General features: G+C 43.4%; 1 protein-coding gene across 15 annotated transcripts in view; it reads left to right on the top strand.

The window, feature by feature from the left end:
• PDE1C (phosphodiesterase 1C) overlaps nucleotides 1–26040 on the top strand; it is a 642269-nt gene that overhangs the window by 305847 nt on the left and 310382 nt on the right. For 3 of the 15 annotated variants that reach the window (XM_086396473.1, XM_086396471.1, XM_086396474.1), the window contains exons 1-2: nucleotides 6743–7157; nucleotides 7766–7868. The exons of 9 other annotated variants lie outside the window; for them this stretch is intronic. In XM_086396473.1, coding sequence (XP_086252599.1) covers nucleotides 7768–7868 — 101 coding nt within the window. In that variant the 5' untranslated portion in view covers nucleotides 6743–7157; nucleotides 7766–7767. Of the gene's footprint in view, nucleotides 1–6742; nucleotides 7158–7264; nucleotides 7869–26040 lie in introns of those variants that run through there. 3 more of the 15 variants (XM_086396475.1, XM_086396472.1, XM_086396477.1) reach the window with 1 other exon arrangement.

Genomic DNA, 26040 nt, shown 5'->3' with positions numbered 1-26040 from the left:
AGAGAAGGGTCTTGTTCCAGGTCACATGTGATTCAAAGCTACTCCTGGTCCTTTCCTGTTCCTGTGTCACCTCCACTAGAGGAGTGACACGAATTTCTCCTGTCAGAGCAACTGAATGATCCTTCCAGAGGGAGGGGCAAAAACTGGGTCACATGCAGGTTACATCAGACGACCCCTGGGACTCCATCCTGTCTCTCCTCCTATCTCCTCTCCCTGGCTTTCTGGGCCACACTCTGGATAGATGAGCCACATTTCATGTGGGGCTGAGACTCGGTCCTCTGAGCTTCATCAGTCCACTTTCTCTTTTTGCACCTTTTATTTTCATGGTGGAGGTGGTTCCTGATACAGAGTCTGCCCCATATTATGAAGCCAAAAAGAGAAGAAATCAAGGGGGAAAGCAGTGTGATCATTACCAAAGAGACCCCTTGCCAGAAAGAAAAGCCCGTGGGAGAGAAGAGCCTGTGTTGACAGTGTGTCCTGGGGGCTGGCTCACATCCGTGTAGGCGGGAAGGAGGGGCTGCTGTGCCCAGTGGTGCTACTTGTGATGTCCTAAAGGCTTCTCCAGAATTTCCCCATCAACAGACTCTAGATGATGCCATTGGCAAGTCATGAAAAATGTATCAAGGGCAGTGCTTGTCTCATGGAGGTCAAAGCAACTGGTCATATTCTCAAAGCTAGAAGATGAGTATTCATGGGAGATAATCCTGTGTTTTTCCTGACTTTATCCAGCTATCCAGTTTTCTTTATCCAGATCCTCCTTGGTAAGCTCTGGTTATCATTTGCCCAGTGGTTGTTGCATAGTACTGTGGCAGCTTCCCTGAGTTGACCTCAGTATATGATGAATATTCAAGCAGCAAGTACCCTCCACATGTGACTGTGCTTCCCTCTACATAGAGACATCCATGGCTCCCTGTCATCCACAGAAGAGAGCCCAGACTTCTTCCATGACCACACAGGTCTGGCTGACCCCTCCAGCACTTTCTCTTGCTTCTCTTAGTCACGCACTTATAGTCAAGCTACATAAAATTGTTTGTGGATTGCTGGACACTCCACCCTTTCTCACGCTTCTGTCTCTTTCCATACAGTTCCCTCTTTCTAGAATGACCTGCCTCCATCCACCTTCCACCTTCAGGATCCAGTTCAGATGTTATCTCTACTATATAACCTCCTTGATTCGCCCCACCCCTCAACTGTGCTGCTGCAGCTCCACCTTCTCTGTTATATATCTTTTGTCTTTTTATGTATCTGCAGGGAGGAGATATAACTAAGGGAAAAGAACTTTGCACTCTGGTCTGGATTTAAAACCTGGCTTTACCCCTATAGCAGTGCATCTTCGCAAAAATGATCAGACTTTTTGGGAGCCTCTCTGTCTTTACTTGTAAATGTTGTTGTTCAGTTGCTCAGTCTTGTCTGACTCTTTGCAACCCCATGGACTGCAGCACGCCAGGCCTCCCTGTCCATCACCAACTCCCAGAGTTTACCCAAACTCATGTCCTTTGAGTAGGTGATTCCATCCAACCATCTTGTCCTCTGTCGTCCCCTCATGCCTTCTATCTTTCCCAGCAATGGGGTTGTTTCCAAAGAGTCTGCTCTTCGCATCAGTTGGCCAAAGTATTGGAGCTTGTAAATGGGCATAATGAATTCTCCTCAAGTGTTTCATTGAGGGTGAAAGTGAGCCAGCCTATGATGTGCTTAGCACGGAGCTTGGCACATGGTTGTTCTCAATAAGCAGTAAGGGTAGTGGTGTGGTTAGTGTGGCTATTACTGAATTGTGACATTGTCACAGTGAAAGGGACCTTGAGGGGTCATTGTTATGTTTGCAAAGCCTGATTCCTACTCCCTTGTCTGATGGTCATGCAGCTTCTGCTTGAACTCTGCCATGTACAGGGAGCTCACTCTCTCTGATCTTGTGATCCTTAATGCTGATGATGCAGAGGTTTTTTGGTACTTAGGTTAAGTTATTCTTTGTCTATTTGGGGAACTGTTTTAATTCCTGAACCAAAGATCTTATTTTTTGTTTTTATTTTTATACAGTTTGTTTTAATGGCTATACTCCACTTACAGTTGTTACAAAATATTGGCTACATTCCCCACGTTGTACAGAACATCCCTGTAACCTATCTTCCACCCTGTAGTTTGCATCCCCTCTACCCCACCCCTCTATTGCCCCACCTCTCTACCCTGGTAACCACCAGTTTGTTCTGGTGGTTTGCAACAAACCATTAGTTTGTATCTGTGAGTATACTTCCTTTTGGTTTTATTCACTAGTGTGTTGTATTTTTTTTGGATTCCACCTATAAGAGATATCACACAGTGCCTTTCTCTGTGTGACTTACTTCACTTAGCTCAGTGTCCTCCAAGTCCATCCATATCACTGCAAAGGACAAAATTTCGTTCCTCTTAATGGCTGAGTAGTATTCCATTGTGTGTGTCTATCACATCTTCTTTAGATATTCACTTGTTGATGGACACTTAGTTTGCTTCATACCTTGATAATGGTAAGCAATGCTGTATTGATCATTGGGGTGCACATATATTTTGAATTAGTGTTTTTGCTTTTTTTTGGATACCCATGCCTGGAACTGCTGGGTAATATGGTAGTTCTATTTTCAGTCTCTTGAGAAATCTTCATACTGTTTTATGCAGAGGGTGCATCAATTTACATTCCCACAAACAGTGCACAAAGATCCCCTTTTCTTCATGTCCTCCCCACCAATTGTTATCTTTATTCTTTTTGGTGATAGCCATTTTGATAGGTGTGAGGTGATATCTCATGGTTTTGAATTGTGTTTACCTGATGAGTAGAGATGTTGAACATCTTTTCATGTTCTGTTAGACATTTCCTTTCCTCTTTGGAAAAGTGTCATTTCAGTTTTTCTTTCTGCCCATTTTTAAATCTAGTTGTTTGTTTTTTGATCTTGAGTTTATATGTGTTGGACATTAATCTCTTGTCAGTCATATCATTTGCAAGTATTTGCTCCCATTCAATTGGTTGTCTTTTCATTTTGTCAATGATTTCCTTTGCTATGCAAAAGCTTTCAAGTTTGCTTAGGTCCTGTTTGTTTATTTTTGGTTTTGTTTCCATTATTTTAGGAGACAGATCCACCACCCCCCCCCCAAATTCTGTGATTTATGTCAAGGAGTGTTCTGCCTATGTTTTCCTCTAGGAATTTTATAGTATTCAGTCTTAAATTTAGGTCTTTAATTCATTTTGAGTTTATTTTTGTATATAGTATTAGAGAATGTTCTAATTTCATTCTTTTACATGTAACTGTCCAGTTTTCTCAGCACTACTTATTGAAGAGACTGTCTTTTCTCCATTGTATATTCTTGTCTCCTTTATACAGTTGACCACAGGCGCATGGGTTTATTTCTGGGCTTTTCATCCTGTTCATTGACCTCTGTGTCTATTTTTGTGCCAGTGCCATACTGTTTTGATTACTGTGGCTTTTGATTACTGTCAGATTGTGTGAAGTCAGGGAGCATGATTCCTCCAGCTCTGTTCTTTCTCAAGACTGTTTTGGCTATTCAGGGACTTTTGTGTTTCCATACAAATTTTAAATTTATTTGTTCTAGTTCTGTGAAAAATACCATTGATATTTTTATAGGGATAGAATTGAGTCTGTAGATTGCCTTGGGTAGTATAGTCATTTTAATAATACTGATTCTTCCAAACCAAGAACACAGTATATGTTTCCATCTGTTTGTGTCATATTTAGTTTTTTCATCAGTGTCTTTTTGAGTATAAGTCTTTCACCTCCTTAGGTAGGTTGATTTGGTGAATTATTAAGTTGGCAATTATATGTATGTATATATATGTTATGTATATTTATGTATATATGCACATCTATGTTTAATTAATGATGTTTTACCATATAAGATTTTCTAAAAGGTCATACTCAAAAAGCTTGGAGAGGAAGTTGCCATGGAAACTGACCTCCAAAGCAAGGTTGCCAGTGGAAATTGTAGCTTGTAATGTTGTGTTCCTACAGCATGCAAGCATACCCTGTCTGTGATAGATAAAGAGACAACAAAATCTGAGTAACATAATAACATAGTGTATCCAAAAGTAGTAATATTTTGCAGGCAGAGAGAGGATGAACTCTTTCTGATGTGGTTTAGAAAGAGCCTTCAATGAGAAGCAAGGAATCCTGAGGTGTTTTATGGTACTTTGACCTCAGTTTTCTCATCTGTGAAGTGGGAGCATTGGTTACTCAGAGATGGAAGATGGAAAAGGCAGAGGTGGGCTTTGACCCTGAGAACTAATTACTCTACTTCCCCATTCAACAGGAGCAGCTCTTTCTTTACTTTTTAAATCTGAGGTATGTATTAAAATCCCTTATAAGTATTAATTTGAAATAAAATATTCTATTGCTTAAAGAATTTGAAGATAATCTAAATTAGATTATCTTTAAGGTTTCCCCAGCTCCAAAAACTACTTTGGCTCTAAAATAAAGTTATGTCCTTATTAACTTTCTCATACATGTTTACTTTTTTAAAACTTTTCTAAAATGAAACAAAATCATGCTCCACAAACTTATAAAGACTATTTTTGGTCCTCCTTCTCTGATTAGCTTATTTAAAAGTGAAAGGTTATTTCTTTCCTTTTTCTTCCAAAATTTGCTTTTCTCTGACTTGATTAACATCCCAGTAACAAAGAAAAAGTCATAAATATGGTGGATGGCAGGAAATTGAGTATCATCCTTTTAAATTCCCTTCTATCCTTTCTTTCTAGGCCAGTCCTTGGAGAAACCATGATGTAGTTAAAGTATATATTCAGCAATATGCATCTTTCTTTTCAGCATTCCTTCTCCCCAGTTCTCTCCAGATGACCTCATAGAATTATAAAGGTGAAACAGACATAAAAAACTTTTTGCATAAATTCTTTAAAGATGTGGAAAATGGGATCCTGTGAAGGGGACAGTTTTGTATTGGATAAGGTAATGAGTCATAACTCAAACTCTGGCCTTTTCCAGTTCAGTTCTCTTCCTGGTAGGTTTAGATAACCTCCTTGTGCTTCAGTTTTCTACTATAAAATGGAGATAATAATAGCATTTTCTTTATAATATTGTTGTTGGTATTATGTGAGTGTAGAGCCCTTAGAACAGGGCTGGGACCGTAGAAAGTTTCAATATATGCTCACTAATATATGGACGGAAGAGCCTGGTAGGCTGCAGTCCATGGGGTCGTGAAGAGTCGGACACGACTGAGCGACTTCACTTTTGCTTTTCACTTTCATGCATTGGAGAAGGAAATGGCAACCCACTCCAGTGTTCTTACCTGGAGAATCCCAGGGACTGGGGAGCCTGGTAGGCTGCTGTCTATGGGATCGCACAGAGTCGGACATGACTGAAGTGACTTAACAACAACAACAATTATCATTACTGTGCTTCCATATTATGATAGGAGTTTGCCCAAGGTATACAGTCTGATGGGAACTCCATTTGGGTATCATACACTGTTCTGTATCCCCCAAACAAGTCATTAAAATAACCTCTTAATGTCCAATTCCACCAGGTCATTGTTCTGAGCTTGGTGACAGTGGGTGAGTAAATTGGTTTCATTTAGGTAAATGAATTTTATGTTAATATGTTGACTGCTTAATGCTACCTTTGCCTTTAACTCAGTGGAACTGTAAGTGCTTCCAGAAACTCCTTAAGGACCAAGTTTAATGAGGTGACTTAAGATTGTTGTAGGTGAGTGTGTGAGTCCTTTTCAGTCAAAAAGTTCTGTCATCTCACCTTGAAGCAGATACCTTTTCCACTGGAATGAATGGGGCCAGCCTTGCCATCCTCATCACTCTTAACTCTAATTTCTGGAAAATAAATGCCCACTTCCCAATGGATGAGCATTTAGGATTTAAACACTCTTAAATTTTTCTTTATCAAGGCCACTTGAATGGAATTTTACTTGAGCAATGGAGAAAAGCTAGTTCTCACCTTTACATTTATCTTAATTTTGAGAAGCAGGCAAATATCTGATGGACAGAAAAAGAATACTGGGAGTGTAACTAGAAGAATCATTAACTGCCAGTGGAGGAAAATACCATTATGGGGGCAAGCTGTGTCTTGAATCTCAGGAGCCCTGAGTCCCAGGTTTGACATGGCCCCTGGGAAGTGATGGTGGCTGCATTTAGAAGGGAGTTTGACCACCAGTCTGTGACGTCAGGGCTGAAATCAAATTGTCAGAGTCTTTCTTTTTCTCTTTGGTCTCTTTTTGAATCCCACCTCCCGCCTCCCCTTGTGGCTCAGCTGGTAAAGAATCCGTCTGCAATGCAGGACACCTGGGTTCGATCATTGGGTTGGGACGATCCCCTGGAGAAGGGAAAGGATACCCTCTCCAGTATTCTGGCCTGGAGAATTCCATGGACTGTAGAGTCCATAGGGTCGAAAAGAGTCGAAAAGACACGACTGAGCGACTTTCCCTTCTTTCCCTCCTCCCCTTACTGCATACCTGATCCCATTCTGTTTGAGCAATTCACTTTGTTGACATTGTGAATGACCTCGGGGGACTCAGATACTGAGTTGTAGCCTCCTGAGCTGAAACTCCTCTCCACTGTCAGCATCTGCCCAGCACAGCCCTGCAGGGACCCTTTGAGAGTCTGTCAGTGGAAACTACTACCGCCTTACTTTTGTTTATATTTTCCTTTTTTCACACCATTTTTTGGCGGCGGGGAGGAGAATATATTGAGACTTTCTAAGTGTGATGTGTGGTTACTTTAGTCCCTGTCAACTGCTTTAATATTTCAAAATGGAACCGGCTCTCTGGCAGGCGTGGAAGTGAGCGCTGTGAATGAAAGCTCCAAGCACGAACTCCGCGGAACCTCACCTTGGCTGTTTGCCCCACCAGCCGCCGGGGAGGACACAGACCTCGGTTTCCTGGGATTTCCGAGTGTGGAGCCGTGCTATTCATTTTGTGCGGGCTCCGGGAGCCATCGGCACGCGGGGCTGGGGGCCCTGCGCCGCGGCGGGCCGCCCTGGCGCGCGCGGGTCTCCGGGTGCGGGGCTGGAGCCCCGCGAGCTTGTGCCCCGCAGACGGCAGTGCTCCGCGCGCCCCTCCCTTCGCGCCCGCGGGTGCCAGACCTGACGCCGGCCCCTGCGCGCTCGCAGACGACTCTTCGCAGTTGTCAGTTTTCTCGCTTGTCAGCAGAGCTGCTGGTAAGTGACAGAAAACAGAGAAGGGGCGTGAAGGCAGCGGGGCAGGGAGAGAGGGACCGGGAGGGGGAGCCTCGGGGCGCCCCAGGGCAGGGGGCGCTGGCGCAGCCAGGGTGTGCGGCCTCAGGCTCAGACAGACCGGCCCCACGCTGGCTCCTTCTGGGCTCATCCCTCTCCCCGCTTTCCCCTTCTCACTTTCTCCCTCCTCGCCGCCTCTCTTCCCTTCTGGGTCCTCCCTTTCCCCTCCAATCCAGCTGCCACACGGTTCGCTCCCGCGGCTTTGTGTTTGAGGACAAAAAAAAAAAAAAAAAAGAATACGAGTTGGTCCGAGGTGCTTTCCCCTAGAGCAAAAGCACAATTCCTACCCTTGGCACTAGCCCGGGAGCGTGGCTGGTTCCCGCAGCTGCCTCCGGGGGGCATCTGGGCCCAGGGTCGCCGGCTCTCCGGGCCCGCTTTAAGCCAGGATTTCGGGGGCGCAGAAAGGGGAGCGCACGCAGAAAGTGAGGCAGACGCGCGGCGCCGGGCTGGAGCTAGAGGGCTGGACTGGGCGAGGAGGCGGGAGGGACAGCCCAAACTCACTCGGGCCTCACTCCCAGTGTGATAACCTGCAGCTATGGAGTCGCCCACCAAGGAGATTGAAGAATTTGAGAGCAACTCTCTGAAATACCTGCAACCCGAACAGATCGAGAAAATCTGGCTTCGGCTCCGAGGGCTGTAAGTAAACCTGTTTACTTCTCTTGCCCCATTTCCCTCTCTCATCTGTATTTTAACTACACAGCCCCGGTCACGACTGCTCACCCTCACTCCTACATGGCCCTTTAAATACAGCGGGAGAAGTTCCACAACCGCTTCCTAGTTAATTACAGTCACTGCTGCCTTTCTTTCAACAATGAGACGTGTCTTTCTGAGTGCTGTAGAATGCCTTGCTGTTTCCAAGTCATGCTTTCTTTAGGGAAGGGGAGATGTCCTTAGATTTCACTTACAGTATAGCTCAATATTCACGGAAATATTTCTTTTTCTTTTAAAATTGATCAGGGGAGAAAAGTTTGGGGACTCAGATCACAGATTTTTAATCAAAGGAAGAGTTGTTCTCTGGAAAATGCTTGCAGACACCTTGGCAGGTGGTCCAAGAACTTACCAACAGTTCAAATTCAATATGCTTTCTGGCTGTTAAATCTTCCTCTTCTTCTCCCTAGCCTACTGCAACTTCAGATATTTTCTTAGGATTCTTTCTAGCAGGAAAAGAGTTACTGGAAGGAAGGGCTGTTTTTGGAGACAGTAGGGTTCAGAAACAATATTGGAGTTTCCTAGCAAGATCTGAACACTGAAATAGGTCATTTGTTTTCAATATGGTGGCCAGAGTTCTAGCTGGACTGAGGGACAGTGATCTCTGAATTTCATTCACTTCATTGGGTTCTGCCTGTTCTTGGGTGCTGAGGAGAAGTGATCTGAAAGTACATGTTTTTTTTTTCTGTGAAAAGATTTCTTAAACAATGAACTGCTGGTTATCCCAGTCAGGAAGCTATAGTGACAGCTGTACGGTTACAGCTTGCTTCTCAATTGACCTGGTAGGTTCCAAAGATACCTTCCATAACCACCAGATATTTGCCATCAAATATCTAGTGCAGATTAAAAAAAAATAGGTTTTCTCCAAGTATATTCTCCAGATACTCTGTTCCTACCAAGGGCAGTTTTAGGAAAACCAGCTCGTTCGTAGTTGTTTTGCTGTAGTTATGTTTTTGAAAGCACACGCGTATGCCTATGCACGTACACACACACACACATACCCCAAAACAAATCAGAAAGGCACTGATCTGAGTTATCTTCATCTTGGGGGAGACTGTATTCCAACCAGGATATTCAGAGTTTCTAAAGGAAAGCAGTAAGATAGGTGTTTCTTTAAGGCATCCCTATTTAAAGTGCACTTTGTAAGAGCCCTTCCATCAGTAATAGAGTGAGTTTCATTGCCATTGATCTAAATGGGAAACCATGCCACGTAGCATGAGTTTTGGATTGTTTGGCTGCTGCAAGCAGAGGCTGTAAACTTATGTGGAAATCTTGTCTTTTTGGCTGGCAGGCTCTTCCAACAGTTGAGATGCATGCAATGCAGCACCTCTTTCACAGAGGTGTTTACAAGTTCACGTCCTACGTTATGAACATCCCATCTCATCATACTGAGGGTCAGCACACAGAAAGTTTGTTGCATCCACAAAGTCTGGGTCCCTGGTATATCCAGTGTGAAGGTGTTGTCAAGCTGGTCTCCTTGCCATCCCAGTAGGAGGGACTCATGTGCACATACTCAGAAACTGCTTCTCTTAGGCTGCTTTACAGTTTCAACCAACTCAACAGAGCTACTCAGGTTGGAGTAGAGGGTTTGGGCAAATCAGCCAGGCTGAGGTGGGAAATTTATATGAACAAGTCATTGGAGCTTGGAATGAACACACTGTCTCGTAACTTGCTCTGTTTCATCAGTTAGGCTTCTCTCCCCAGATTGTTGGGGTGTGATGTATCTGCATTTTTGTTTTCATGTCTCATGTTTACCCAGCACCCTGTACTTTTGAACATAAAAGGTGTGGGTTGATTCTTTTCCAAGCATGTGTTTTTGAGTCCCTCTCTTTTTACCCTTCCCGCTGAAACATCCTGCTCAGCAGCAGTCCCAGGAGATCTGTAACTTCATGTTCTAATTTGAAAAAGGACATGTTACTATTGTTATGAGATTATTTTTTTACTACTGTTATGGTTCTTACTACCACTTCAAAACAAAACAGTAGTGCTATAATAAGTTGCTAAAGATTCTGGAGACCAAAGCACATGATTTTTTACACAACTTGGAATAACACTTCTGCGGTTAACAAAATAGAAACATTAGAAGATGGGAAGATGTGTATCTATCTGTCTGCACAGTGCATTAACAATAAGAGAAAAGAAGCTGCTCTTCCACATTTTAGAAAGACTCAATAGCCATAGTTGGATTTTTACACCAATTTATTATCATGATACCCTATAGTAGGGGCTTTATACATGACCAGAGATAGTCAGGAATTTGGTTCAGCTCATTTGAGAGCCATCTAAGTTCAGGACTTGATCATCTCCTGCCTGGACTGTTCACTGGCATCTGTCTCCTTCTTCTAAGTATCTTGCTTATTGAATCAATTTTTGAATTTTTCATCTCCTCAATTAAAATGCAAGTTCTTTAGGGTGGTGACCGTGCGTGTCTTGCTCACTGCTGTAACCTCTAGTGCCTAGAACAAGGTTTGGTACATAGTAGGTACTTACTCAATATGTGATGAAAGAAGCATGAAGACTCAGAGGTAAACTTTTCAATATTGAAAACGAAGATTATAAGCTTATAGGTCACATGATACTATCAACACAATAGTTCATGAACTAGATGGGTGGTGGGTTTAATTAACATCATTGCCCAGGTTGGGCACAGGAATCTAAACTAAGGTGGAAAGTTGGGAAGGCCAAGGCTTACATTTAGCTAGGTTCTCTTGTTTCCTCCCCTTATCTCTCCTCTTTTCTGCACTGGTCTGGAGTGGTCTTTACCAGCAGCAAGAGGATTATTGCCAAGAATCTACAGTGCAGAGAATATAGGGGATGATCCTCTATATATTATAAGCCCCACACATCCCCCTTTCTGCACTCTACTTTTTTCTTTAGCATGTTTCACTATCTTGACACTATATGTTTATTTGTTATGTTTACTTCCTCCAACTAAAATATATGTTCCCTGAGGACATAGTTCTTTTTTTTTTTTTTGGTCTGTTTTGGTTACTGAAGTATCTCCAGTGCCTACAAATACTATGGGGTCTATAGTAAATTACCAATACATATTTGAAAGCTAGGACTGTTTGACGTATTTCTCTAGGAAAGAATTAGGAAGAACTCTTAATCTAACCTTGTAACATCCTCCGCATACTAATAGTACATCAAATATTGGAAAAGTGAATTTTAAGCACTATCTACCACCGCTGAGATGACAAAACCCTGCAAGCCCAGGTGTTTATTATGACAAGTCCCTCTTCCCTTGAGGGCGGTGCTGCCCACCACTGTGTGGAGGCCATCTGTGGTTCCAGGAGGGGGCGATGTTCCTCAGCAGCCCCCATAGCCCTCTCCTACACATGCTCACATCTCTCCAAGCCGGAAGGGAACACACACTCTACACCTGAGCCTTCTTAATTACATCTGTCTGGGGGGTGCTGTCGTCTTGTGTTTCTGAGAAGAGCCTTTTTGTGTGAGTGTTTCTGTTTCCTGAGCTGTCCCCCAAGTGCTGTTGTCTTGCTCTTTCCTCTGTAGGAGTGTGGGTCGAATTGTTAAGGGCCCCACCCAATGGCTGTTTTGTTAGAGAATCTTCCAGTCAGGGAAAACATGATGAGTGCACTTGCTTCCTCTGGTGATGAGGGGGAGCCTCACGGTGCTCTGGGTTTGAGTCATAACTTGTACCTTGGGTCCCAACCAAGAGTTTGTCTTGTTATATGATGACAAAAGGGCGCTCTCTCTCTCTCTTTTTTTTAAATTGAGGGCAAGAGAACAGGTTTCACTTATTTTTTGGCATTTATTGTCACAATGGTAATTAAGCCATTGTGTGTTTGTTTTGCCCAACTATGAGGTAGTCAATAAAATAAATGTTATGCTTACATAATACTCTGTGAAGATGATTGACGCTTTTTTCACATTATCTAAAATAGTATTATGAATATAAATGGAGATATGATTTCTTATGTTTATTGTCTCTTTCTTCCAACTAAAATACAAGTTTCATGAAGGTATAGTATTTTGGGGGTCTGTTTTGGTTACTGAAGTTTCCCCAAATGTATGGTTATTAGGGTCACAGACTGGAATTATTGTTTCTGTCTATTCAGCATGCTTCCCCCGCCACCGCCCCGCCCCCCATTATGGCAGTAGACCCTGTCCCCTCACTCCTTTGCCTACTCCCTGCTCCCGGGTCCCCATGGGCTCAAGATGCCAGATTGGCCAATCATCGAATTTTTGCCTTTCTGCCAACAGTGGTCATTCTCAAGTGTGGCACAGAACCCAAGCAGTAGAGTCCTCCACTGAGATTCTCTATTGGCCAAGGGAGAGTGCTGCTTTGCCTTTTTCTGGGTTCTCCTGGTGGTTGCTGCTGGGTTCATTTCTTACTGCATGGAGAGGACGTTTCAATGATTGGAGACAGGCCAACACTTACAGAGAAGCAGAGGGGAGAAGAAGGAGTGAAAATCCCTGGGTCTGCTCCCACATTTCCCCATTCCTACAGTTGTTTATCTGGTTCAGTCTGCTGTCCCAGCTACATGAATCCATCAGGCTCTGTTCCTGCTTAGACTCCTTTGAGTTTGGGGTCTCTGAAAGTCTTCACTAAAACCCCACTGAGGTACAGAGAACTTAAGTGACTTTTCCAAACTATACATCAAAAGTAGGCCAGGGGGTAGCGGGGGGATCCGTAGGCAAAGATGCCCAGATCTTTGGTTTCATATTTCTCATTTAATAAAGCCTTCTCATTCTGTATTTTCTTTCTACTCATCTGACATTTTTTTAAAATAGGGTCATCAATGGTCAGGCAGCTGTTCAGAAGTTTAGTCACTTAACATTTACTGAGAATCTATTATGTGCCAGTTACTTTGATAAACTCTGGGTATGCCAAAGTAGATAAGCTATAAGGCTATAGCTAAAGAGATGAACACCTGGAAGTGTTGACTGTAGTTACAAAGGGATGTGCGGGGAGCCACTTCCTCCTGGGAGGGCCAGAGAAGGTGTGAGCAGTGAGCTGCCGACAATGTGAGCAGAGTCCTTGGAGTCACGAGGAGGAAACACGCACAGATTTCTTTCATTCATGTTAGCCTTTTGCAGTGATATAAGGAAAACAGGGAGTCATCCAGTCAGTCCAGAATAAATCAGTTCAGAATTCTGAGCTGTTTTTATGGACCACTGGAGAAGCTGTGCCTACTTACTAGGAATACAGCCTGAGTTCAGTGCCTTTCCCTGCGCTCACCTTTTACTGTAATCCCAAGGGAGAGAGTGCGTTTGAGTCTAGTTGCAGTCATTCAACATGGAGCTATTGGAGGGAAATCTCCCAGCTCACCTTGGAGGCAGTGGGCCCCCACATTGGTCCCTGGTCCATCAGCTGTCCAAGAAACAGGGTTACCCTCCCTGTGTAAGACCTTAGATATTTTTCTTTAAAAGGTAACTGTGAGGTATCCTCTGGCAGCTCATCAAGTACAATATTGAGGGATAGATAAAGCTAGTAAGTGGAGGTAACAGTGTGCCAAGGTACAGAGGGATGGGAGGAGGGAGGGATAAAATTGGAAAGGAAGGCAGGGGCCAGGCAGTGACACATGGAATTTTTAAAAAATTTATTTTTGGTTTATTCAAAACTATACATGCTCATAGTTTAAGGAGGCAGGTATTTGCATACATTGTGTGTGTGTGCTAAGCTGTTTCAGTCGTGTCGGATTCTTTGCGACCTTATAGACCGTAGCCCTCCAGGCTACTTTGTCTATGAGATTTTCCAGGCAAGAATATTGAATGGTTTGCCATTTGAGCACATTATACACACATACAAATGTTTTCCCGGTCACTCTCCATTCATCTTTCAGAGAATCTTTTTTTGGGATGCATGTAATTTCAAGGACTTTACATTTTATTCCTTAAGTTCTAAGGCAGTGTTAAGAGACTTTAAGCTAGAGGGTAACAAAAGGAGATTTGAATTTTAAGATGGCTATTCTGGAAGAAGTCTGGAGAACAGATTGGAGAAGAGACTTGAGGCCTGGAGATGAGTTGGAGAAGATTCTTCAGTGATGGTAGTACCACCAAGGAGGAAAGAATAGGAGGCATCTTTGACACTAGAAAAGAGCAGAGAGAAAGAAAGAGAGAGAAGTTGTCTTCCAAGTTTGTTTTGCCTCATATGTCTTAGTGAGTTTGGTGTCTTTGCCTTGTTAGAGACCACAGAGAGAAGCGTGGGCTTGGATGCACAGAATGATACATTTGGGTTTAGATATGGTGAACTTGGACCACCTTTGGAAGGTCCAAGCAGCTGTTAGTAATAACAGCCTAGAAAACATGGAGAGACCTCTGGCCTGGAGCCTAAGGTCTGAGAGTTATAGTTGTGAGTTAAAGCCTTGCAAAGAGATGAACAGGGAAGAGGGGCTTCATCTGAATCTCACTAATAAAGCAAATCCAAAAGAATAATGTTAAAAATTGTTGTGTATTTCCCACAGATTACATATTTTAGGGTATTAATTGGGCCTTCCACTCTCCCATTTAATTGCAAATGTCAGAAAGTTCAGCATATTTTTATTGGATTGCTATTATATATTGGATATTAGGAGCTTCAGAAGAGATATGAAAATATTAGAAAAAAAGCCCTGCTTTTGGGAAACTTATAGTCTAGTTAAGGAGACAAGACAATTCTTTATAGGGGTGAAAAGTTAAAAAAAAAGACAAAGTATGGACAAAAAAAAATTAATTGCTGGATAAATGACATTGACACAATGTCCTAGGATTTAGAGAAGGAAGACATTTGTGTTTGAGGGACTGTTTTTGAATCTTTTTTCTCCTAATAAAGATGGATTATCTCCCTGAATTATGTTCTTAATGTATATGGAAGGGGAGAAAGAGGTGAATATCAAAAAGGGTTAAGTAGATTCTTAAATTTAGAATGAAAATTTCTATACTTGAATACTAAAACAATATATTAGTACATCGTCACTTGCTTGTCATAATTTGGTTGTGCTAACTTACTAGCTAATTGGGCTTCCCTGGTGGCTCAGACTGTAAAGAATCCGCCTTCAGTGCAGGAGACCTAGGTTCGATCCCTGGGTAGGGAAGATCCCCTGGAGAAGGGCATGGCAACCCACGCCAGTATTCCTGCCTGGAGAATCCCCAAGGACAGAGGAGTCCGGTGGGCTACAGTCCATGGGGTTGCAAAGAGTCAGACACAACTGAGCAACTCAGCATAGCACTAGCTAATTACAACTCAGTATTTTGCAACCAAGTGTTTATTATTTTGATGGCTCTACAGCCTCTGTCTTTTGAGAAGTAGCCCTAAGCAGAGAGATTTCTTCATTTCTAGCTCCATTTTCTGTCTTCAGTTTTCTTTGGTTCATTTTCCTTGGTTCCTGTTTCCTCTTAAGGAGGGAACGTGCTCACATGACCCACCTCATAGCTTTTGGAGGGACGACTAAGAAAAATAATGATTAAATGTGAGGCACATTTATATGGCTTTGCTTAAGATCCCTTGTATTGACTGATGGTGTCATGTCCATTACAACATGGGTTTGCAGCAAAGACAGAAACCTGGGGGCTAGGTGGGGTCGTTTCTGCTATTTTAAAGGCAGAAAGAGACCACGACTCAGGAAACCAAATGGAATGAGGCTCTTGTCTTGGACCTTGTGGGGACTGCTGGGCGTGAGCCAGGCAGTGAGGCTAGGAGCTTGGAGCCTGCCCCCTGCAGAAGGGTCTGGTGGAGCTTGGCTGGGTGGATGGAGCTCCCTACACCCTGCAGGAGGCCATCCTGTTGTATAGGCTTGTCCAATGGGTGCAGCCTTGTGCTGCTGCTCCCAAGGTGTCTTGTGGCACACACACTGGGCCTCTGACTCTTGGAGCACCCAAAGTTCTGCGATAGTGCTCACCCTTCACATCACCTCGGCCTCATTCATGGCCCTTTTCCTGACAGCTCTTTGCCTGCTAATTTGTTTCAGTCGTATCCGACTCTCTGTGACCCCAGGGTCTATAGCCTATCAGGCTCCTCTACCCATGAAAATTTCCAGGCAAGAATACTGGAATGGGTTGCCATTTCTTACTGCAGATCTTCCTGATCTAGGGATCAAACCTGTGTCTCTTATGTCTCCTGTGTTGGCAGGTGGGTTCTTTACCATTAGTGCCACCTGGGAAGCCATCCAGAAGTGGTCCCCCCACCATTCTTTTCCACTCCCTTCCAAAGGCCTATTGCAGGGACCCAGTATTCAATGTTCAATTAAAATATAGCTTTCCTTTCCCTTGAGGCCACTAGAAGCATGAAAATCAACTTGAGAATGTATTTTGGCTGAAAGTCACTATTGGACATCCAAAGAACATTAAATACTATTTATCCAGATTCCAAACACCCAAAATTCTTAAATAACCAAGGCTTTTCCTACACTTTAGAGACACTGAATAAATCTAGCAGTGGAATATTAGTCTACTAATATTAAAACTACTCCCCGATGTGTTTTAGTAGTTCAAATTCAGATTAATATCCCCCCCCCCTTTTTTTTTCTCTACTTCTCTGAGTCTTGTCTGAGGATGGCTCTAAGAGGTCTTCAGTTCAGTTCAGTTCAGTTCAGTCGCTCAGTCGTGTCCGACTCTCTGCGACCCCATGAATCACAGCACGCCAGGCCTCCCTGTCCATCACCAACTCCTGGAGTTCACTCAAACTCATGTCCATTGATTCAGTGATGCCATCCAGCCATCTCATCCTCTGTCGTCCCCTTCTCCTCCTGCCCCCAATCCCTCCCAGCATCAGAGTCTTTTCCAGTGAGTCAACTATTTGCATGAGGTAGCCAAAGTACTGGAGTTTCCGCTTTAGCATCTTTCCTTCCAAAGGACACCCAGGACTGATCTCCTTTAGAATGGACAGGTTGGATCTCCTTGCAGTCCAAGGGACTCTCAAGAGTCTTCTCCAACACCACAGTTCAAAAGCATCAATTCTTCGGTGCTCAGCCTTCTTCACAGTCCAACTCTCACATCCATACATGACTACTGGAAAAACCATAGCCTTGATTAGATGGACCTTTGTTGGCAAAGTAATGTCTCTGCTTTTTAATATGCTAAGAGGTCTTACAAGTCTTTAAATTACCCCCCCTCCAATATTTTATATTTACTATACTATCCTCTTGCCTGGAAAATCCCATGGATGGCGGAGCCTGGTAGGCTGCAGTCCATGGGGTCGCTAAGAGTTGGACACGACTGAGCGACTTCACTTTCACTTTTCACTTTCATGCATTGGAGAAGGAAATGGCAACCCATTCCAGTGTCCTTGCCTGGAGAATCCCAGGGATGGGGAAGCCTGGTGGACTGCCGTCTATGGGGTCGCATAGAGTCAGACACGACTGAAGCGACTTAGCAGAGCAGAGCAGCAGAGATTCTAGGTTGTTACTTGGAGCCTGGTCTGTTACTATGAGAAACTATAAACATTTTCATGAACAACAGCCTTTGTAGCTGATTTGTGAAATATAAGGGTGAATTATTGTAAATCAGGGCTTCCCAGGGGGTGTAGTGGTAAAGAGTCTGCCTGCCAATGCAGGAGACACAGGTTCGATTCCTGGGTCAGGAAGATACCCTGGAGTAGGAAATGGCCATCTACTCCAGTATTCTTGCCTGGAAAATTCCATGAACTGAGGAGCCTGGCGGGCTATATGCCATGGGGTTGCAAATTGTTAGACACGACTGAGCGACTGAGCACACACAGCACATTGTAAATCACGCCTCATGAATGTTTAGAACTGCCATTCTGCCTATGAAACCACTGACTGAAATTAGTCATGGTTGAAAAAATGGAAGAACTGTTCAAAGCAGTTGTTTCTGGGAGTCTGAATAGTTTCAGTGAAGGTGACTGTGGCTGAGGAGAATTTAGTTGGAATGCTCAACCTATTCATTCGGTTGACTGCGGAGCTCTGAGTGGTCTCTAGAAGTGCATCTGGTAGGTGAGTGGGCTTTTTTCCCCTGTAATTTGAGCATTGACCTTACTTTTGCCGTGTTTAAATTGCTGAAATTTGTAGAGTGTATGTCCAGACAGGAGCCTTCTCTAGATGATTCTATTGTGAGAGAAGATTTTGGAGGAAACAAGGACTTCTGCTTTCAAGGAGCTGTTGTATTGACTTAACATTCACCTGAAATTATAAATGACCAACAGCTGCTTTCTGCCAGGAGCAGGTTATGATAACAAGGTGGGAGGAAGACGGAAGGAGTGCTACAGGAGTAGATAGGAAAGGCTTAAAAAACATTAGACTGGCCTCTGAAGTTAAATTTGGCAGAAGATACATTTTTGTTCTGGCTAAATCTACATGGGAAAAATAGAGTAGAAAATTCAAGCATCTCTCTGGATAATTCAATTAAAAACCCACCCCTCCTCTGGTTTCAGGACTATATCTGCAGAGTGAGATTTTGTCTCAGTCCTTTGGATTTATCTCCCTTCTGGCAGTGTCGTCACAGATACTAAGAAATATTTTTGTTTTCAGCTTTTCTCATTGATGTTTATCTAAGCAGGAGACAGGCTTCCAGGAAGGAGGTCACAAAAATCTCTCCCATTCCCACCCACACAGTTTTACTGTACTTAGAACACTGTAAGTGTAAGTAAATATGTGAATGGAGGGATAGATCACTTATGCAAAAAAGTACTGTTTGGACATCTACAAGTGTGGCATTTACTTTCTGTTTTCTTTTTCTAACAGCCTTTCTATATTTTTTCACTGGTGCCACTGATGGGCTCACTGCACAGCTGTAAGCAGTGGATGTTAAGCTAGAGGGAAACAGTGCTTGATCTGCTCACAAATAATGCTTTTCAGAGGAAGGTTTCAGCTTTCTTTTGGGAGGGATCATATTTTGGGGCCTGTTAGACAGTAATCTGAGTGCTGAATTTTTAACCCAGGCCCAGGAGAGAAGCAGGCATGACCAGGAGATTTGGATATTTGTGTCTCAACAGCTGTCTGCAGGCAAATGATGGGGCTGGGGACGGGGAGCGATGAAGACACAGGCCTGTGAGAATGTGGGCGCCTTGGGGATTGTGTGGAGTGACTGTGAGTTGTTGCTGGTATAGATGGGACTTCCTGTGGGGTCTGTGTGTGTGTGTGTGTGTGTGTGCATGTGCACTCTCGCATGCACAACGCGTGCATGCTCAGTGGCTTCAGCCGTGTCTGACTCTTTACGACCCCATGGACTGCAGCCTGCCAGGCTCCTCTGTCCATGGGATTTTCCTGGCAAGAATACTGGAGTGGGTTGCCATGCCCTCCTCCAGGGGATCTTCCCAGGGATCAAACCCATGTCTCCTGTTTCCTGTATTGCAGGTGAGTTCTTGACCACTGAGCCACTGGGGGTCGTGTAGTTTAAACTAAATCTTCTCTTTAGAGATTTCTCTTTTTGCCACAACCAAGCCAGAACTAGATAGAAACACATTTGCTCCCAGAAATGAGTTAAACATTGAGTATCTTATGCACAGATCTGTTTCAGATGAATATGCTCTCAGTTTTCTGATTCACCATCCTCAACCCCAAACCACTCTCTTGAAGGTTTCCTTCATTTGACTTTGATCTCATCACTAGTTTAAACATACTGGAATTCTATACTTTGGGAGTTGCTGTCCCCAAACATTATCTTAACTTTCTAAGAGCCCTAAATGAAAGAGTATGAATCTATAGGACAATTTTCCCCAATAGACAATCTGGCAGAAAAATTCTTTAGAAAATTGAAGCAGAAACAAATCTTTCCTAATTGTTGGGTTATTCCAGGTGAAAGTGAGTTTATGTCATTTCATTATTTTTTGTTCTGCCTTGGATCTTTGACAGAGCAGGAAAATAGAATCATTGCCCACATGGTTTTTCATCCTATAGCTTATCAGTTAAGAAATATTTGAGCGAGTAAGAGAAGAAAGACTCACTTTCTCTAATATCTTTTTCTCCTTCCCCCCTCAAATAGTCTGCTTGAATGTGCCAGGAGATTGATATATATATATATATATATACGTACACACACATGTATATATATATATATATTTTTTTTTTTTTTTTCCCCTCATTGGTATTTACTTGTTAAAAATATGGGAGGACTTCCCTGGTGGTCCAGTGGTTAGGATTCTGTGCTTCCACTGCAGGGGATGGGAGTTCAATCCCTGGTTGGGGAACTAAGGTCCCATGTGCTGAGTGGTATGGTCATAAATAAATAAAATTTTACAAAGTAATAAAGCAACAAGGAAGATCAAAATAAAATTACATTAAAAAATAAAAAATGGGAAAATCCGTTAAGCAATTAGAATATATAGCTTTGCAAATCTAGGTTTTAACATGGGTATCATGTAATATGAAATCACTGGTAGAAATGAGGAGAAATGTACAAGGGCCTTCCATTTTCAGCAACATCTAATGTAGTCTGTACAAATAGTTTAAGACAGATTCAGTAGAGTTTTCTGGGGATATCCAGTTCTGCTAAGTCTGTACCCCATATGCCACTAAAAAACAAAACCAGAGGATCAGATGATCACGCAGGTCCTTGCTTCTTTCACGGGTATTTGTGGCATTTTATCCCAGTCCACTTTCCCACGAATGAGCCACACGTGACCTGAACTTGTGAGAATGTGTATTTAATTCCCTGAGTCTTGCTGTGTGCTTTTTATTTCTGAGTCTGTCCCCCAATCTCCTCTCCCTTGAGGGAACTGAGGCCTGAGAACCAAAATCTCCAAAGCTGTTTGTGTATCAGTAGCAGTAGTGATCTCAGTAAGGAAGGATGGAGATGGAATCTGATGGGATCTGGAGTAGTGTGAGTCATTATTGCCCAGAAACCCCAGAGAAGATTTCAGGCAGAACTGGAATTCTCACCATGCATGTGGAGTTGTTGCGTATTAAATTTCCCAGACCAGAAAACCTTCTTGTGTTCAACTGGGAGGTATCTTGCTGTCAACCTGGAGCCTAAGCACAAGTTTTGGTTTTCCTAAGCCAGATTGTTTGAATATTAAGCCTATTTATAAACCTCATTATTGCAGTAACCATATGGCTCTTACTCAGAGATACTCACTTTAAAAAAGTGAGACTGCCAGGCACTTCATGATTTAACCTCAATGCTTAATTGGCTCTCACTCACCCAGGCTATCAGGAAGGATTCCCAGGTCCTCTGTTTGACTTTGAAGTATGTGAAACTTACATGTGGTTGTGGGTGTGTCCAGTACTTTGGAAACTCCTAGCTACCAAAAAGCAAACAAAGCTCTTTAAAAGCATCCTTGCTCTCCCCACTCCTTGTTTCTTGTTATTTCCTTGCTGAGTCTACTGGGCTTTTGGCTCTACTTTACTGTGTTTACTGTGGCTGGAACCACTCCTTAAGTTGGCCTAGTTTCATCCCTTCTCTCTCTGACTGGGTCCAAGAGAGGTAAAATGAAGTTCAAGGTCTAGAAGTTAAGGGTCTAGATGACACAGTCATGGACAGCTTTAAGGAACCTTTTACAATATTCTAGAAGTTAAGGATCTAGATGACACAGTCATGGACAGCTTTAAGGAACCTTTTACAATATTCTAGAAGTTAAGGATCTAGATGACACAGTCATGGACAGCTTTAAGGAACCTTTTTAAATATTGGGGGTCAGTGCTCTTTGATTTTTGGTATTGCTCCTGCCTCGGTAGCCACTTGTCAGAATGTGCTCAGCTGGACGTAAGGGGACTGAAGGCTTCCAGGGGAGCTCATCACTTCCCCTGTTCTGTACACCTGCCTGTACACGTAACATGTATACACTATTTGATAGTTCTCAGGCAATCCACAGTTCCATAGCAACATTCCAGACTTAAACAAATACTGATTTTTCAGTGAAGACCAGGAGTCTTTTAATTTGCCTAGCAGGTGAATGGATGTGGTCCACCATTGATTCTAGTTATAGCATGATATCTCTGTGCTTAGTTGTAACTTCTAGAGGATGCTTAGGGAGTCTGTGTAAGCAACTCACTGGGCTTTAGCCTTTCGGGAATTATCAATAAAAAGGGTTTTTTCTTAAAAGATCATTTTAGATATTTCTAAGGATTATCATAGTGTCTAGTTCCTAAATGCTTAGCTTTTCTTCCTTTTTTTTTTTCCTTTTCCCTTTCTTTCTGAGCAATGATCCAGCTTTGACATTAGAGGAAAGTGTGTGGATCTGCTAGGCTAACAGGGACCACTGCTGGATGGGTGTCAGGATGAACAGCCTGCAGGCTCCCGTAGGCATGGGCGAACACAGAGAGCTGGGCAAGGATTTAGTTCCTTCTCCACTTAGTAGGACTGAGATTAGCACTTGCTTTCTTTGTGGCCCAGCTGTTCTAAAATGTGGAGAATTGGGAGTGTTCAGTTTTTCTACTTTAGAAAACAATCTTAAACTTTTTTTTATTTAAAATTTTCTAATCAATGAAAGACTATTCTTTTTCCAAACAAAATTTGGAAACCTATGAAATCATTATTAGTTTTGTGATACTCTTCTTATAAATACAGCAGCTGACTTGCACTTGAACATTTACTGGATGCCTGGCACTGTGCTGAATGTTTTACACCCACTACTACATTCATCTCTCACATCAGCCTGTGAAGTACACATTACTGTTACCCAAATCTAACAGATAAGGAGACTGGTGGTTGCGAAAGTGATGTAAGTTGCCAAAGGTCACATAGCTTATTGGACACAGTAAGTCGGAGAAGGGATTTAGCTTAGGTAAGTGATCTCAAGCACTATGCCATAATGCCTCTCCTTAAACAAATAAATAAACAAATGATCAATGCCATATATGTGTGTATGTGAGTAAGGTAGAGTGCATTCTGGGGAACAGAGCTTGCAAAGTGGTCCAGACTTTCATGGATGCAGTTTCCTCAGTCTGGCCTCATGAAGACGTCCTGCCTTCTGCCTCGGTGTGGGGCTGTGCTCTCTCCATCCCCTACTCTGCCCAGATTCCAGAGCACAGCAGCTTGGTCATTCTCTGTGGTCTGAATCAGCTTAGTCTAGCTACCTGAATCTTGGGACTTCTGATGTATTAATTTTCAAAAAATTATAAATTTAAGTTTGAGAAACCAAAACAAAACATTTAAAAACCTTTCCTTTGTCTTTAGGGGCAAATTCTGTTGAAGTTCTTAAAAACAAAAGGCCAAGAATAAACCAGTTTTTAATCCAGCTCATTTCCTGCATTTGGATGGAAGAGCCCAGTACATTTCTATTGTCGGCTTTGTCTGTCTAGTGTCTGAGTTTCCTCCAGGCATTTTTTGACTTCTTTGACTAATTTCCTCAGTTTTCTTGGAGGGCTTCAGAGTTTGCTTTCTATCTCAATCGGTTCAGGATTCTGTATCCTTAGTCAAGTTACTTAAACTCTCTGAGCCTCATTTCCATCAAGTATGTGTGTATGCTTAGTCACTCTGTCATGTCTGACTCTTTGTGACTCTTTGGACTGTAGCCCTCCAGGCTCCTCTGTCCCTGGGATTTCCCAGGCATGAATACTGGAGTCAGTTACCATTTCCTTCTCTAGGGGATCTTCCTGACCCAGGGATTGAACCTGCATCTCCTGCATCTCCTGCACTATAGGCAGATTCTTTACCTGCTGAACCATTGGGCATCCCTTCCATCAACTATAAAGTGACGTTAATCTCCTAAGGTCTGTTGGAGGTCAAAGTGAGTTAATTTAGGTAACAGACAAGGAACAGAGGAGGTGCTCAACAATTGTGAGCATCCCACCACTGTCCACCTCACAGGCCTTCTCTCATTGCATTTCTCCTGTGTGTAGAAAACCATGTCTGTGGTAGATGTCCTCACTGCTTATAGTGAATTATCACTGAACAGAAGAAAAATGAGTAGAAAGAAAACATTTTGGTTAGTGTCTTGATAAATCCACTCATTCACACAGCATCAGTGTATTGAGCACTTGTCATTTGTTAAGCACCACGTTAGGCAAGAGAGAACCATTAGCAGATACTGGACAAGCCATCGATCTTGCCATCAGTGTAACAGATGAGCTCAGTCACCATGGAACACACAAAAGGGATGATCCAGTGTGGGAGGCCCTAGAAGGTTTTCAGGAGGAAGGTTTTCAGCTCTCAGCTGAAAGCATAGGACTCAGGCCTCACCATCTTGCTGAGTCAAGATGATCAGTGAGTAGGATCTTGAGTAGAGCAATTTCCATAGATCTGTATTTTCTCTTGTGTTTAAGCAGTGACCTTTCAGCTCCAGTGTAAGAGGACACTGTTTGGGTTGGGTCTCTTTTGATGAGGGAGCTGTCTGTCTAAATGGGACAAAATGGGAAGGGAGAACTTAAGAATGTGTGAGTTCAGGAATGCATTGATGATGGTGGGGAGTGCGTGTCAGGGAGGTGAGTTGGACTGAAAATCAGATTTTTGGTCTCTCTTTTTTGGGTCTACCAAAGGCACAACCCATATTTTGGTAGTTGTGGGTGACAGCTACAGATGATTTATTTATTTTGCCAGCAGACATTTGTTGCATGCCAACATGTGCTGGTTGATGTGCACACCCTTGGGATAGATACAGTGAGCCCTATGACAGGACCCCTAGGCTCAAGAAACTGAAAATGAGGGGCAAAGGGTCCTAAACCTTTTAGAATGGCCCTTACATGGCATGCACTGTGCCGGGTAATTCAATACACTATATTCTCTGAGCTCATTCTTCCCATTTTAGAGATGTGGAGGCTAAAGCTTGCTTTAGTGTTGAGCTTGTCTGAGTCTCAGTTAGCGAGGGAGAAGTTGGGTTTTGAACCAGGTTTATCACATTCCAGAGCCCTATCACCTTTCCACAGAGTGATGTAAGAGGTGAGCCGCCTTCTCTCTGGTGTCCTCTTTTTTCTTTATTACTTTTCTTGATTAGCTTTGTTTTGAGCACTTTTTAGATTTAGAACCTGCTATCTGCTTTCGAATCTGGCTGAGGTGAGCTGGTTTGAGGCCACCAGGCATACCCTCCTCACCTGCTTGCCCCACGTTCTTACATATTTCTCATTGTTGAACTCTGTCCACCCCAACCCTCCCCCACCGCCGCCACCACCCCTGCCCCAGTCCATCAAAACTACCTCTTTGCCGAAGCTTCCTGAGCCATGTCTCAGTCTTGGTTGTTATAACAGAGTAACACTTTTGGTAACATGTCTTAATTTCCTTTTTTAGAATTCACATTCTTTCAGAGAGTGGATCTTAGCAGGGTTATTATGAGGATTAGTGATACATGTCGGAGAAGGCAGTGGCACCCCACTCCAGTACTCTTGCCTGGAAAATCCCATGGACGGAGGAGCCTGGTAGGCTGCAGTCCATGGGGTCGCGAAGAGTTGGACACGACTGAGCGACTTCACTTTCACTTTTCACTTTCATGCATTGGAGAAGGAAATGGCAACCCACTCCAGTGTTCTTGCCTTCTGCCTGGCAGCAGCAGCAGCAGTGATATATGTTAAGTGTTTGTTACTAGTAGTTGCTGAAAATGGAAGCTTTTCTTATTTTTGTCCATTTTGATGCTCTCAGGGTTCTCAGTGGTGTTGGTATGTGGTCCTTTGCAGATGCTGGGAGAGTTCTGTGGAAGCCAATAGCAAAGGTTGTCTTCTTCTGGCCTCTGAAGATGCCCTTTGTTGATAGAACTAGTTGAGTTTCTGGGTGGGAACCAGGGGAATCCATCTGGTCTGAGTGTCCCCTGACCTTCGGTCCTTGCACACTTTCAGTGGGTTATTTTCCAGTCTTGCCAAACACTTCATAGCTCGGTTTGTCAGACAGCAGTTCTAACGAGGTTCCAGGGCATGGGTCACACCCACGGGTCACTGTGCTCTGTGCCTATAGATGAAACCTCTGCCCTTGTTACTGCCTGGTGAGTGTGAGCTGTCACTGCTGGAGAGGGGTGTCTAGGATGGTCAGTGCACATTCATCACAGTTTTTGGAGGGAGTGCAAAACATTGTTTTAAGTGATGGGATACAGTGGCTGCTGCTGCTGCCGCTAAGTTGCCTCAGTCGTGTCCGACTCTGTGCAATCCCATAGACATCAGCCCACCAGGCTCCCCCATCCCTGGGATTCCCCAGGCAAGAACACTGGAGTGGGCTGCCATTTCCCTCTCCAATGCATGGAAGTGAAAAGTCAAAGTGAAGTTGCTCAGTTGTGTCCAACTCTTAGCGACCCCATGGACTGCAGCCTACCAGGCTCCTCCATCCATGGGATTTTCCAGGCAGG

This window comes from Bos grunniens, chromosome 4 (assembly GCF_055505025.1).
Source record: "Bos grunniens cultivar Pamir isolate PY7600 chromosome 4, Bosgru_T2T1.0, whole genome shotgun sequence".
Classification (NCBI taxonomy): domain Eukaryota; kingdom Metazoa; phylum Chordata; class Mammalia; order Artiodactyla; family Bovidae; genus Bos; species Bos grunniens.
This window is presented reverse-complemented; position numbering and strand designations above follow the sequence as displayed.